This window comes from Gorilla gorilla, chromosome 11, assembly GCF_029281585.2.
Source record: "Gorilla gorilla gorilla isolate KB3781 chromosome 11, NHGRI_mGorGor1-v2.1_pri, whole genome shotgun sequence".
NCBI lineage: Eukaryota > Metazoa > Chordata > Mammalia > Primates > Hominidae > Gorilla > Gorilla gorilla.
Window position 1 is genome coordinate 120,660,782 of NC_073235.2, and position 14,005 is coordinate 120,674,786.

Genomic DNA, 14,005 nt, shown 5'->3' on the forward strand with positions numbered 1-14,005 from the left:
CTTTGGGTCTTGTTGGCTGCCCAGGACCTGCTAAGGCTGGGGGGTTAGGAACTCTGGTTAGAAAACTGGGGAGGGGGAGATAGCGGAGTGCCCTGACTCCAAATCCTCAACAGCCACAGCCCAGGACCACAGCCATCCACCTCCTTCTCCTGGATCTATTGCACCCCACCCCCTTCCAGCTTTGAACCAACCTGATTCTCAGCAGAGTGCAGAAAGGGAGGTTGAGGCACAGATGAATGCCCGGAGCAGCCCAGGGAGGCTCTGGGGTTCCCCACACTAAGGCTTCTTCTGATTTGTCTGAGGCAGAAGGGGCTGGGCATGGGGAAGGGGGAGAAGCTGGGAAGCACACTGGGTGGTGCCTGGAAAGGGACCTTGGCCACTGGCCCTAACATGGGATCTTCTTCTCTCAGAACCTAGTCCTGGCCCAGCCCAGGCCTGTGACTCACCGGTGCTGAGCAAGGTTTTCCTGACCCCACCAGCCACCCAGCCTAGCTCAGGGACATCTCCACCCTGGCCGCAGCAGGACATACTCCCCACTCAGCCACACAAGCGTTACCCATCACTCTGGCCTTTCTGCTTCTCCCTCTCCCTCAGCACCACCACCAGCCCGGGTAGCAACTCCCTCACTTCGCAAAGGTGTTCCCTCTTGGACACCAGCAGCCTCCCTTGCCCCACCCCATCCAAATAGAGGAAACGTCCCCTTTGTGGGTCCAACAGTGTGGGCTCCTTCCAGGGGGACCTGCCTCTCTCTCTCTCCTACACACACACACACACACACACACACACAGAGAGAGAGAGAGAGAGAGAGAGAGAGAGAGAGGAACCTGGTACACAGGAGAGGCTTAATAAATGTTTGCTGAGTTGGACCTATCTGAAGATATCCCCTGTGGTTTATGCACACCCCCATTTAGTCATGTCCCCCCCACTCTCAGATCATTCCTGAGCTGTAGACCGCCACCTCAACATCTCATGTTCAACCAAAAAGGCATCTCTAAGCATCCACCCCAGTCTAGACATGAGGGACACAATGAGGGCCGGGACTCCACTCCCTCCAGCATGCTCCATGCTCTGACAGTTCCCAGAGTGCCTCAGGGCCTTGGCACTTGCTGTGTCAGCTGCCTGGTACACTCCCCCTCACCCCAGCACCCCATCGTTCCCTGGACCAAATCCCTCTTATCCTTCGGGAATCCACCCAAAGTCATCTCCTCAAAGAGGCCTCCCCTGACCACTCAAATTAGAGTAGCTTTCCAATTATTCTTTTTCAGCACCCCGGTTATTTCCTGGTTATTTTCTGAAGTTGCCCTGGGTAACTTCTCTCTAATCTATCTCCCCACACTACACTCAGAGGGCAGGGAGCATGCCTGTCTCCTTCGCACTGTAGCCCCAGCAGCTAGGACAGTGTCTGCTTCTGGCCCATGAGACCATACAGCATCTTTGTGCAAACTAGAAGGAGCCTCATCCCCCGGGCAGACCAGCCCCGGGGACACACAGCTGGGCTCATGCACAGTGTCTTTGTGGAAATGGTGAGAAGGTGCCCTTTCTCCAGGCAGATCAGCCCTGTGCCAAAATGCATGGCTTGGTAGGCAAAGGGTGGGCTGACTCCTGTGCTCTCTCAGGTAGGCACCCTTGGCAGTGCATGGCCTGCCTGACTGTACAGGGCAGCCCTGCCTGTCACACAGTGGGCACACACTCAGCAAATGCCCTCAAGTGGGGAGGCAAATGGAGAAATCATCAGGTAATTGCAATACGCTATGCTGAGTGCTTCCTGTACACTGGAATGCAGAAAGCTTGTCCTTGGCAGCTCTACAGAGGGGAACGAGGGAAGACCACTCCCACCCCAGCTCCCAGCCCAGAAGACAAAAGCTTAGCAAACTGAAAGCAAGTGGCAGATGCCAAGCAGGACAGGCTTGGCCAAGCCCCCATGAATGGATATTGACACCTGCAGAAGCAACCACCTCCAACCCCAAGGAGGCCCGCTTGCTGAGTTTCCTCCAGGGAAGCCCTCTTTGCATGCCTATCCACCTGTCTCACATATCCTCCCAAGGGGCAGTATGTCCTCCTCTAACGTGCATCCATCTTGCTGTAATCTCAACTTTGGGCCTGTCAATCTGCTGGCCTCTCACTTTCAGATCGATGAAATATTCAGATGTGTTACAGAAAGGGAAACTGTGGCAACCAGCCTTGCAGGTAGCTGCCAATATTTCTTGCCTCTGCTACTCATCATGCCCTTCTGGAGTCCCCTCCCACACTAAATAGGGCTGATTTATGTAATCAATCAGATATTGTAGAAATGACAGTGTGTGACTTCTGAGGCTAAACCATAAAAGACACTTTGACTTCAGCCTTGGTCTCTTGGATCACTTGCTCTGGGGGAAGCCAGTGACCATGTCGTGAAAACACTCAAGCAGCCCTATGGGGAGGGCCATGTGGTGAGGGGCTGAGGCCTCCTGCCAATAGCCAGCCCCAGCTTGACAGCATTACGTGAGCCATGTGGGAACCGGATCCGCCAGCCCCGGTCAGGCTTTCAGATGAATACAGCCCCAGTGACATCTTCACTGCACCTTTGTAAGACACTCTGAGCCAGAACCACCCAGCCAAGTCACTCATGAATTCCTGAGCCATGGAAACCATGTGGAATAATAATTTTGATTTTTTTTCTTTTTTTCTTTTCTTTTTTTTTTTTTTTTTTAGACATGTTCTTGCTCTGCTCTGTCACCCAGGCTGGAGTGCAGTGGCACAATCTCAGTTCACTGCAATCTCCATCTACCAGGCTCAAGCAATCCTCCCACTTCAGCCTCCCAAGCAGCTGGGACTACAAGCATGTGCCACCATGCCCTGCTAATTCTTGCATTTTTTGTAGAGAGAGGGTTTTGCCATTTGCCCAGGCTGGTCTCGAACTCCTGAGCTCAGGCAGTCCTCCTGCCTGGGTTTCCAAAAGTACTAGGATTACAGGAGTGAACCATGGACCCAGCCTGTATTTATTTTAAACCACTAAGTTTACGGGTAATTTTTTATGCAGTACTAGATCACTGATACCAGAATGCAAGACCCATCAGAATGCAAAAGCCAAAGGTAGCAGATGCTGGGAACCAAGGCCAGAGGCCATCTCCTGGGTCCTACCTTGCCCCTTGGTGCCTGCAAACTCTCGCTTTAACTCCTTCCACACTTCCCTTACCCTACCAAGTAATTAGTCATTGTGTCCCAGAAAGTAACTCTTAAGAGGCTAAGGTATTCTGTAACAGCCCAACTAAGACACCCCCCACCACCAATGCCACCCACCCCTTCCTCCCTTCAACTGAGAAAGGGGAAAAACCCAGGTTCCAACCCTGGGAACATCAGACACTGCTGGGGAGACAGCCAGTCTGTGAGTGACAGGGACCAGTCTGTGAGTGACAGGGACCAGTCTGTGAGTGACAGGGATGCTTACTCCATAGGTACCATTTCTCATCAGAAGGATGGGGACATGCAGGGAGAAACAAGAGCAGGAAAACCCCAGCCTTCTCTTCTCCTGAGTCCTCCCCCAGATACACATGTCAGGATGGGCCCTACCTGAGCAGATCATGGCCTCCCAGCTACTACAAAAGGCCCCGAAATTACAAACCCACGTATGCACCCTCCTGAGCCAGTGACCCTGTCCAACCGGAGCTCCATGGAGCCCCAGGAGCCCTATCTCTGCCCACGATGTCAGCACTGCCCCTGCACAGCAGGGCCCAGTGGTGGCCTGAGAGGGAGCAGAGAGCCCCTTAGTGGGAAGGGACCCTTAGATTACTCTGCTGGGGTGAAGAACTGCACCCCCAGCCCTTGGCCCCAGCTCCCGCCCCAGCTGGGCTGCCGGTACTCTGTCCTGGGGTTGCTTCCTGCCTCTCGGGAACACAGGAAGCCAACATTGTTGGGATCTAAATGGCCTTTTCCTCCTGGACTTGGGTCGGAAAATGAGCACATAGCCTCAGTGTGCACCTGACCCCGGCGATAACCACTCGCATGCCCGGTCCGGCTTTAGCTCCTTCCCTGGCTGGCACAGAGGCACAGGCCTGGCCACCTGCCTGCTCACCGGCCACTCACCCTGCCCTGCCGGTTCATCTCCAGGACCTGGGCTGGAGGTATGCAGTGGTTAATTTAATGAATCAACTTGTCTAGGCCACGGTACCTAGATATTCGGTGAAACACTATTCTGGATGTTTCTGAGAAAGTCGGTTGGTTTTATTTTTTAGATGAGATTCACATTTAAATCAGTAAACTATGAATAAAGCACATGACCCTCCATAATTTGGGTGGGCCTCATCCAATCAATTGAAGGCCTTAATAAAGAAAACCAACCTCCCCAAGCAAGAAGGAATTCTGCCAGCACACGGCTCTGGACTCAAGCTACAACAGGCAGGGGTACCCCACCTGCCAACCTACCCTGCAGATTTTGAACCTGCCACAGCTCTACAATCACGTGAGACAATTCCTTAAATAAATCTCTTTTTTTCTACACACATCCTGTTGGTTCTGTTTCTGCAGAGAACCTTGACTGATACAAGGTGTCTCAGGGGATGGTCGGGGGACATGGTGTGGCTCTGAAGTAAGAACAGGAAGAAACCTTCCAGATCAAGCTTGTCCAACCTGCAGGCTGCAGGCCACATGTGGCTCAGGATGGCTTTGAATGCGGCCCAACACAAATTCGTAAATTTCTTAAAATATTATGAGATTTTTTTTTTGCAAGGCAGGGGGGCACATAAGATGGTTTCTTATATGCACCCAACTCTTTCTTTCTTCTTTTTAGTCTTTCTTTCTGAGACAGGGTCTCCATCTGTCACTCAAGCTGGAGTGCAGTCGTGGGCTCATAGCTCACTGCAGCCTCGACCTCCCCAGGCTCAAGTGATCCTCCCACCTCAGCCTCTGGAGTATCTGGGACTACAGGTGTGCACCACCACACCCAGCTATTTTATTTTTTTATTTTGTGGAAAGATGGGGTCCTGCTATGTTGCCCAGGCTGGTATTGAACTCCTGGGCTCAAGTGGTCCTCCCACCTCAGTCTCTTTTTTTTTTTTTTCCCCAAGACAGAGTCTTGCTCTGTCACCCAGGCTGGAGTGCATTGGCATGATCTCAGCTCACTGCAACCTCCACCTCCCGGGTTCAAGAAATTCTCCTGCCTCAGCCTCCCGAGTAGCTGGAATTACAGGTGCTCGCCACCATACCCGGCTAAGTTTTTTGCATCTCTAAGTAGAGAACGGGTTTCACCATGTTGGCAAGGCTGGTCTCAAACTCCTGACCTCATGATCTGCCTACCTCGGCCTCCCAAACTGCTGGGATTACAGGGGTGAGCCACCACACCTGGAACCATTATGAGATTTTTTTTTTTTTTTTTTAGCTCATCAGCTATGGTTAGTGTTAGTGTACTTTATGTGTGACCCAAGACAATTCTTCTTTTCCCAAGGTGCCACAGGGAAGCCAAAAGATTGGACCCCCTGTTCTAGACCATCCCATCCAGTAGTGTTCAAACTTTTATTTTTATAGCCAAATTCCTCAAGCAGATGGGCTCCTGTGTGGAATCACAATGACACTGGTTAAGATTCACTGAATGCTTGCTATATATCAGGCTCTGTGTGGAGCCCAGCATATATATATATAATCTCATTTAATCCCACAGTAACCTGATGAGGGAGGTACTGCTGTTTGTCCCATTTATTTTATTTTATTTATTTATTTATTTATTTATTTATTTATTTTTTGAGATGGAGTTTCACTCTTGTTGCCCAGGCTGGAGTGCAATGGCGCAATCTCGGCTCACCACAACCTCCGCCTCCCAGGTTCAAGCAATTCTCCTGCCTCAGCCTCCCAAGTAGCTGGGATTACAGGCATGCACCACCATGCCCGGGTAATTTGGTATTCTTTTTTAGTAGAGATGGGGTTTTTCCATGTTGGTCAGGCTGGTCTCGAATTCCCAACCTCAGATAATCCGCCCACCTCAGCTTCCCAAAGTGCTGGGATTACAGACGGGAGCCACTGTGCCCGGCTTTTGTCCCATCTTAAAGTTAAGGAAACCGAGGCTTAGAGGGGGAAGCAATCAGCCCACGTTCTCACTAGTAAGGGTCAGAGTGGGGATTTGAATCAGGACATCTAAGTCAAGGGCGGGATCACCACAGGATCCTGCCTCCTGATGGATTTAACTCCTAAAACCACAGCTCCTCTGACTGAGGTGGGCAGGGGTCCCAGAGCCCTGACCCCTTAAGATTCCTTTGGATTCATCTCTTTCTTACCCTCTTTGGCTCCTAAAGCTCCTCCAAAAACCTTACAGCTCCTTCAGAACACAGTTTAGAGCCTCTAATCTCATTAAATAATCCCACCTCCTCATTTAGGGAAAAGGGAAAGCCAGACCCAGAGAGGTTAAGCATCTCACCTGGGGTCACACAGCCAGGTTGTATTAAAAGCAAGCTAGGGCTAGAAACCCAGGGTCTTCCCACCCTACCAGGCTACCTCTGGTGGCTCCAAGGAGGCCCTCAGACACAGGGCAGAAGCTAGGTTCCCCAGTGAAGTAACAGGGGGAAAGAGTTCCTAGAAACAAGGTTTCCCCAAATCCAGTGGGTGCCGGCTTCTGCACAGGCTTGTCCTGTTAAAGGACGGATCGTCTTTCCAGGTGCATCCTGCCCTAAGGAAACTGCAGGTGACTGTCCCCCATTCCAGGCTCACCAGAGGCATTGAGAAGTGAAGTTTTATCCAAGTCTGGGCCCCAGATCAGGCCCTGATGGCAGCCCTCAGGCTGCTGAGCTGCCATCCTGGTCTCTTCCTGTGGGTTTCGGCCTGGTGGGAGGTAGAGCCCTTGAGCAAAGCTCTGAGTCCACACAGCCTCCCTCTGGGACCTCCAGTGCACATGGACTCCCAAAGAGCACTTCCCTAGGGACCTGTGGGAAGCCGACTATTTGGACTGAGGAACTCCTACACATCCCTCAAGACCCAACCTGCACATGCCTTCCCTGCTGAAGCCTGACAAGAACATCTCTACTGAGTCAGAAACGGCCCTACACACACACACACACACACACACACACACACACACACACACACAAGCACGCATGCACCTGTGTCAGCTTTGGCACCATGCTCCATGATTGACTGTGTCTGTCTTCCCAGGTAAGGGGCTGGCTCTCAGCACCAGGACCTGGCACAGCATCTGACCCAGAGGACAGCTCAGTTCATGATTACCAGATGGCTGCACGCAGCGCGGAGGAGGTGAGCAGCAGCCTGCGTGGGGGAAGCTATCCTACCTCTGCAGACTCCAACCAGGGAGTTTTCCAGGCCCTCCCACTGTCAGGGCCTCAGCAAGTATTCTTGGTCCAGCCCCCTTAATCATAGATGAGGAAACTGAGGCCTGAGTTATTAATTGATTTATCCAAGATCACAGAGGTTGTGAGAAGCAGGGCCAGAAATAGAGCCTGGGCCACTAACAACGCCCCTGCACCTGTTCTCCTGCCATTGTCTCATCTGTCTCTGCATCTTTCACACAGAGCCTTCATCCCTAGCATGAGGACCCATCTTACAGGCACACAGAACCTCAATGCTCCTCACAGCAGCCCCCCAGAGACCCAGGACAGGGTTCATATGCAGGAGTTCACAGGAGTTCACAGGTCCGGCAGAACCCCTTTGCCTGTACATCTATGACGTCTGCATGTCCACCCTCTTAGTTTCCTATCTGCCTTATTCATCTTTGAGTCTTCCAAAACCAGGACCAGACCCCAGGTTCCTTTCCTCTCTTTCCCACCTCTTTTGGACATATTACATCAAATGGGAAATGCAAGAGGGAGGGAAACGGAAGAGCGGCCCAAGCTATAGGTCCAGGCAACCAGGGGGAGACAGGCCAAATGCCCCAGTGTCTCCAGATCTACAAGAGCTTCCTCACTGCCCCCTGCCTCCAGCAGAACTTTCTTCAATGTTGCAAGTCCCATGGAGACTGGGAATCCAGGGCCTTGACATTCCACGCGCCCCACCCCACCTATCACCCAGAGCCACTCATCAAGAGAGTTGCCATGTTGTAGCCAAGACTTGAAGGCTAAGAGCAGAGTAAACCCACTGAGTCAGGCTCAGTTAACAGACATGAGCTGGAGTTTGGTCCACACATGCCCCCTCAGCCAGGGAAAAACCCATACAACCATATCGGGTGGCCCTGGATGGGTGGGTAAATGGATGGATGAGGGGAACTATCAACCTCATGCCATCATGAGCTCCTGACTCCAAAGCACAGACAGTGGCTTCACTCCTGCATCTCCCACCAGTGAACCCAGTAGCCCCAGCCTCCTCCCAGGCCTGGAGATCCCAGTCCCTTTGCTGAGGCTGCACACATGACCTATAGAGTCAGGAGTCTTCCTCCCTTCTCCCTATCTGGGCCTGGCCCCTGCACCTTCCATGGCCCAGTCCTGACACCTGCTGGTCCTGCTACAGTGTAGCCCTGGCTTTCTTCCCACCAAACTCCCCACCCTCCAGAGCCCAGCCAGAGCTGCCAAACCAGTCTGTCCACCCACCCTCCCCTCCGGTTCACACCAGCAGGGCCAGGCTGAGATCTAGGTGAAACCAGGGCCATGTCTTGCTCAACCTGGGAGCCTTCTGTTCACATGGGGTCAAATCCTCTCCTCAACCCAAGCCCTCAGGCCAGGTCAGCTGGGGAACCTAGAGCCATGGAATGTGAGGGCCACCGGAGACTGCAGCCAGAGACATGCCCAAGGTCACACAGTGAATGTTGGCAGGACTTCCTTCTGCCCCCACCCCCAGGCTGCCTCGTATCACCATTTTGGGAGTCCCTGGAGTGACGGGAAGACACTAGGGAAGGAAGGAACCGTGGGAAAGGGCCAGGGGCTAATTTATGCATCTTCGCAGGGCAGGGTGTGGGGCTGTTACACAAACAAAATGCAAAACTTCACCTCTAGCAATTCTTCTGTGACTTCTCCCCTGGCTCCAACCCTAAACTGCCAGCAAGTCCCAGCCAGACCTCTTGGGAGGAGGGTGACACCGCGTGGCTGATTTTGGTATCGCAAAAGTCCTGGTTAGCCACTTTCCCTCCCCCTGAGAGCCCACGTCCTGAAATACCCACTCGGGCCCCACTCCTGGATGCCTTGACAAGCGACGTGACCACTGCCAACCTCAGTTTCCTCCTCTGTAAAACGGGGATGACACAAGCACCTTTTGGGGGGTGTGACCATCAGATGAGATCATGCCTTTGAGTGCTTGGTATGCAGTAAGCACTTTAGAAATTGTTCAGTGGGCTCTGAGGCCCAGCCTCCCAGCCTGCTGGGACTTTGACATGGAGGGAGGGGCAAGAGAGAGAAGCCAGGGAGAGAAAGCCTCATGAGCAAAGGCTCCGGGCAAAAAGGGCATGGCCTGCTTGGCATATGTGACATGCCCAACATAGTGAGGAGTCACGTGAGGTGCCAGTGGTTTGAACATGGAGTCAGGAGCAGAGGAACATGCGGCAGAGAGCTGGGCAAAGGCTGAGCCCACCAGGCCTGGCAGCCGGGGAAAGACGTCTGTACTCTGTCTTGGGGATTGTGAGGGACCCCCAAAGGCTTTAAGCCAGGAGCTGACATAATTGGGCTTATGTTTTTAAGTCCCACTGGAAGCTGGTGTGGACGGTGGGTCACAGAGAATAGGTCAGGAGACAGGAGAAGGCAAAGGTGAGTCAGTCACCCACATGAGAAATGATGACAGTGGAATTGGGAGGGGATGATGCCAAGAAGCTCGGATACTCCAGCTGTCCTTGGGAGGCCCTGCAGTTGGTGGGACGTGGGGGTGAAGGAGAGGGAAGCATCAGATGGGGCAACGGGGTGAGTGAAGGTGTCAGCCACTGATATTGGGTGCAGGGAGCTCCTGCTGATTTCACTGTGTGATCTGGGACAAGACATCAACTTTTCAGGCAATAATGACAGCCAAGCCCCAGGCCATTCCAGGAGCTCATGAAAATAGCGATTGAAAAGCCTGGCAGACAACAGGTCCTCCGCTGAGTCTGACTCGGGGCCTCTTAAAGTCGCCTCTGAGCTGCCACAGGAGAGGGCTGGGGCGTCCTTTCTTTGCAGAACTCCCAGTGCCAAGTACATGCCACCCACACGACTTCCACACACCAACCACATCCCATCCACATGCCTCAAAACACGTCAGCCATGTGACCTCAATGCACCTGCCACAAACCCTCCACACAGCTTCTACATACAGACCACATGCTATCCACACACCAACCACACACCCTCAGCACACATCATCCTCATGCCATCCACACACCAGCCACACACCCTCAGCACACATCATACACCCGCCATCCACACACCAGTCACACACCCTCAGCACACATCATCCTCATGCCATCCACACACCAGCCACACACCCTCAGCACACATCATCCACCCGCCATCCACACATCCTCAGCACACATCATCCACACACCATCCACACACCCTCAGCACGCACCATCCACACACCATCTATACACCAGCCACACTCCCTCAGCATACATCATCGACACACCAGCCACATACCATCCACACACCAGCAACACACCCTGACCACGACCTCCACATGCCACCACACACCAGCCACACACCCTCAACACACATCATCCACACACCATCCACACATAGGCCACACACCAGCCACACACCCTGACCACAACCTCCACATGCCATCACACACCAGCCACCCACCCTCCAAACACATCATCCACATGCCATCCACATGCCAGCCACATACCCTCAACACACATCATCCACACACCAGCCACACATCGTCAACATGCATCATCCACACACCAGCCACACGCCATCCACACACCCTCAACAAAACCTCCACATGCCACCACATACTAATCATGCATCTTCCACATGCCACTCACATGCCACTCATATACCTTCTTCATGCCACCCGCATGACACCCATATACCTTCTTCATGCCATTCATCCTCATACAAGCTGCATGCCATTTCCACGCTACCCTCCACCTGCCATGCCCACCACACCCAACCACATGCTTGTCATCCAGTGAGCTCAGCATCCTCCACCAGATGAGAACAAGGCGTCAGGTTGGGACCCCAAGGATGTGTGCACAGCAGAGTCCCAGCCTGGCCCAGGCCCAGCCATCTCATTCCCCTGATGGGTGCTCCCATCCCCTACAGCCCAGATCGCTGCTCACCTTTGCAGGTGCAGCCTTCCTGGGTGATGACCTGGCGGCAGATCCCACAGGGCTTCACCTTCTTGAAGGTCTTCACCTTGAAGCGGTGTGTCTTGGGGGCCTCCAGATCCTCTGGCTGTGGGAGGAGAGGCACAGAGTCAGCCCTGGGTAGAAGGCTGGGGTCCTGGGGAAGGAGTAGAAGAGCCTGGGGGAGAGGTAGGCAGGGACAGGGAAAAGGATGGCAAGAGCCCCTCAGCGTCCAGAGGAGGGAGGAGGGCCCAGGGACAGAGAAAGGTGTGGGGTGACAGGATGTTCATCCCAGACTCAGGTGGGGCCCGTGGCCTGAGTCCAGACAGCAGCTGGAGAGTCCAGCTCCAGGGACCTGCAGCCCCCGCATGGCTTCCTACCTTGGCTTTTTTTCATTTATTATGAAGGCATGGCTCACACATAGCAGACTGCACTCATTTTAAATGTATCACTCAATACGTTCCACACATACACCCCACAGAGCCACATCCCCGAAGACTCCCTCATGGCTCCTCCCAGTCAGTGTCCCCTTGCCCCAAGGTTAATACTATTGTGGCTTCCATCACCAAAGAGTCATGGTGCCAGATTTTTAAACTTCCTCAAGATGGAATTATCCAGTGCATAGTCTTGCATTTGGCTTCCTTCACACACCATGAATCTGAGGTCCCTTTGGGTGGCTGCATCCAACGCAGCTTCTCCTTTGTCTCTGCCGTGCGCCGTCCCATTGTGTAGATGCAGCAGGTTTATTTGTCCACTGTACTGCTGATGGGCCTTCGCTTCTCTAACCCATGGCCCCACAGTGCCATTTCCCCTCATTCTTTCCCCATTCCACCCTCTCCACCATCCCCTGCCGCAGCCCGGAAGGCTTCTTCCATCTTTATTTTTATTTTCGATTCTTTGCATTATGAAAACACAGAGATGTGACTATCCTTTTTTAAATGACACCACCTCATGCATGAGAGGCAGGCTGGTGGCCCAAGCCTTCCTCTGAGCCTGACTTACCATAAAGCCCTGGGTCAGTCACCACTCCACCACTACCACAGGCCTCAGTTTCTCTCTCTGGATGGCACCACACCCCTGGAGCTCTGATAGTCTGTCCTTTGAAATCACATATGGGAACATGCTCTAAGATGCAAAGCCCTGCACAGACACTGCCCACCTTGTGGGCCCCACTGCGGGGCAGGGGGGCCTATTCAGAGGACTCCCCACAGAAAGCATCCCCTGCCCCAGGCACTCACCCTGGGGTCTAACCTGATTCCCTTCCCAGCTGTAGCAGGAGGGGGCAAGACACAGACACCAGCAGCTCCCTCTCTCCCCTCTCCCAGGCACAGACCTCTCTGACACCCCTCCACACACGTGGGCGCACACACAGAGACACGATCCCAGCCTTGCAGTGTGCAGAGCAGGTGGGAGGAAAATCCACTCATTCCTGTTCCCCTCCTTGCACCTGCTCCAGAGCCCCCTGGGTCTGAAATAGAGGCTGGAGAGGAGGACCGTGAGTCCAGAGGAGGGAGAGTGATGGTATCCCACACACAAGCCAGCGTGTCTAGGACTCCTATCTGAAGACACTGCAGAGGTGAGTCCTGAGTGACAGAGACTAAGCCATAGAAAGACAGAGAGAAAAACAGACAAAATGAGACTGAGTCAGAGGCAGAAACCCAGAGAGGCAAAGAGGCAAAGGCATAGAAAGAGAGGGGGACAGAGAGAAAGAGAAAAGGACAGGGGAGAGAGAGGGATGTGGGAAGCAGACAGGACAGAGAGAGAGGAGCAACAGACAGACAGAGAAGAAAGAAAGACCAAGATAAAGGCAGACAGAGAGAATGAGAGAGATGAGACAGAGACATGCAGAAACTAACAAGGGGGTCAGAGAATGAAAGAGAGACAGAAGGACACAGGAGCTCCCAAAGGCCAAATCCAGGAATATCAGAGCATCAAAATACATGATGATAGGAATGGCTTAAACGCATCTTTGCTGACGATCAGAAATGCAGTCATCGCCACATAATGACAGTGGTCCCATAAACTTATGATACTGTATTTTTAGTGTCCCTTTTCTACATTTAGATATGTTTAGATATACAAATACTTACCACCTGTTACAGTTCCCAGCCTACAGCGTTCAGTACAGTGACATGCTGTGTGGGATTTTAGCCCGGGAGCTACAGGCTATAGCATACAGTAGCATAGGTGTGCAGTAGGCTGTACCGTCTGGGTATATATAAGTACTCTCTATGGTGCTTGCACAATGACAAAATCCCCCAACAACACATTTCTCAGAATGTATCCCCATTGTTAAGTGACTCATGACTGTAACTGAATAAACAAAATTTGATAAGGCACAAGATACTTACGTCATCTCCAAGCACCTCCCCACATCATACTTAGAAATTACAAAGAGGAAGAAAGTAACTTTTCCTGGCTTCCTCCACTTTAATCAAGTGATCAAAGTTAACATCACTGCAATGGTAATGGGATGATGAAGCCAAGCTGGGAGCAGGGGTGCACTGAGAACAGACGCCGCTTCTGCAGTATCCCTGCCAGAAAGCCTCAACCTGAACCTAATCATGAGGAAACATCAGGCCAACCCAAACTAAGGGACAACCTACACATTAAACGTCTTGGAATCTCCGAAAGTGACAAGGTCATGAAAATCAAGGAAAGGCTGAGGAGCTTTCCAGACTGAAGGCAGCAAAAAGACTTGGCAACCGAAAGTAACGGCGGCTTCTGAACCAGGTTCTGTTGATGCCCACAAGGACATCACTGGGACCACTGGCGGGACTTCCCTGGGTCTAGACTGAATGGTATTAAAGTATCCATGCCAATTTCCTGATTTTGATAGCGGGGCTGGTC

At 52.6% G+C, this 14,005-nt stretch overlaps 1 protein-coding gene and 1 long non-coding RNA gene across 9 annotated transcripts in view; one reads left to right on the plus strand and one right to left on the minus strand.

Moving 5' to 3' along the window:
- Window positions 1-14,005, minus strand: part of TNS1 (tensin 1) — a 211,367-nt gene that overhangs the window by 180,586 nt on the left and 16,776 nt on the right. For all 7 annotated transcript variants that reach the window (XM_055380501.2, XM_055380498.2, XM_063695195.1 and 4 more), the window contains exon 2: window positions 11,150-11,264. In XM_055380501.2, coding sequence (XP_055236476.2) covers window positions 11,150-11,264 — 115 coding nt within the window. The remainder of the gene's footprint in view (window positions 1-11,149; window positions 11,265-14,005) is intronic.
- Window positions 5,729-13,969, plus strand: LOC109025913 (uncharacterized). Of its 2 annotated transcripts, XR_008677805.2 has the most exons (4): window positions 5,729-5,860; window positions 7,114-7,212; window positions 12,612-12,731; window positions 13,595-13,969. It is a non-coding gene; the product is annotated as an uncharacterized lncRNA (long non-coding RNA). The 2 variants fall into 2 exon arrangements; XR_010129707.1 differs by lacking the exon at window positions 13,595-13,969 and having other exon boundaries at window positions 12,612-13,201.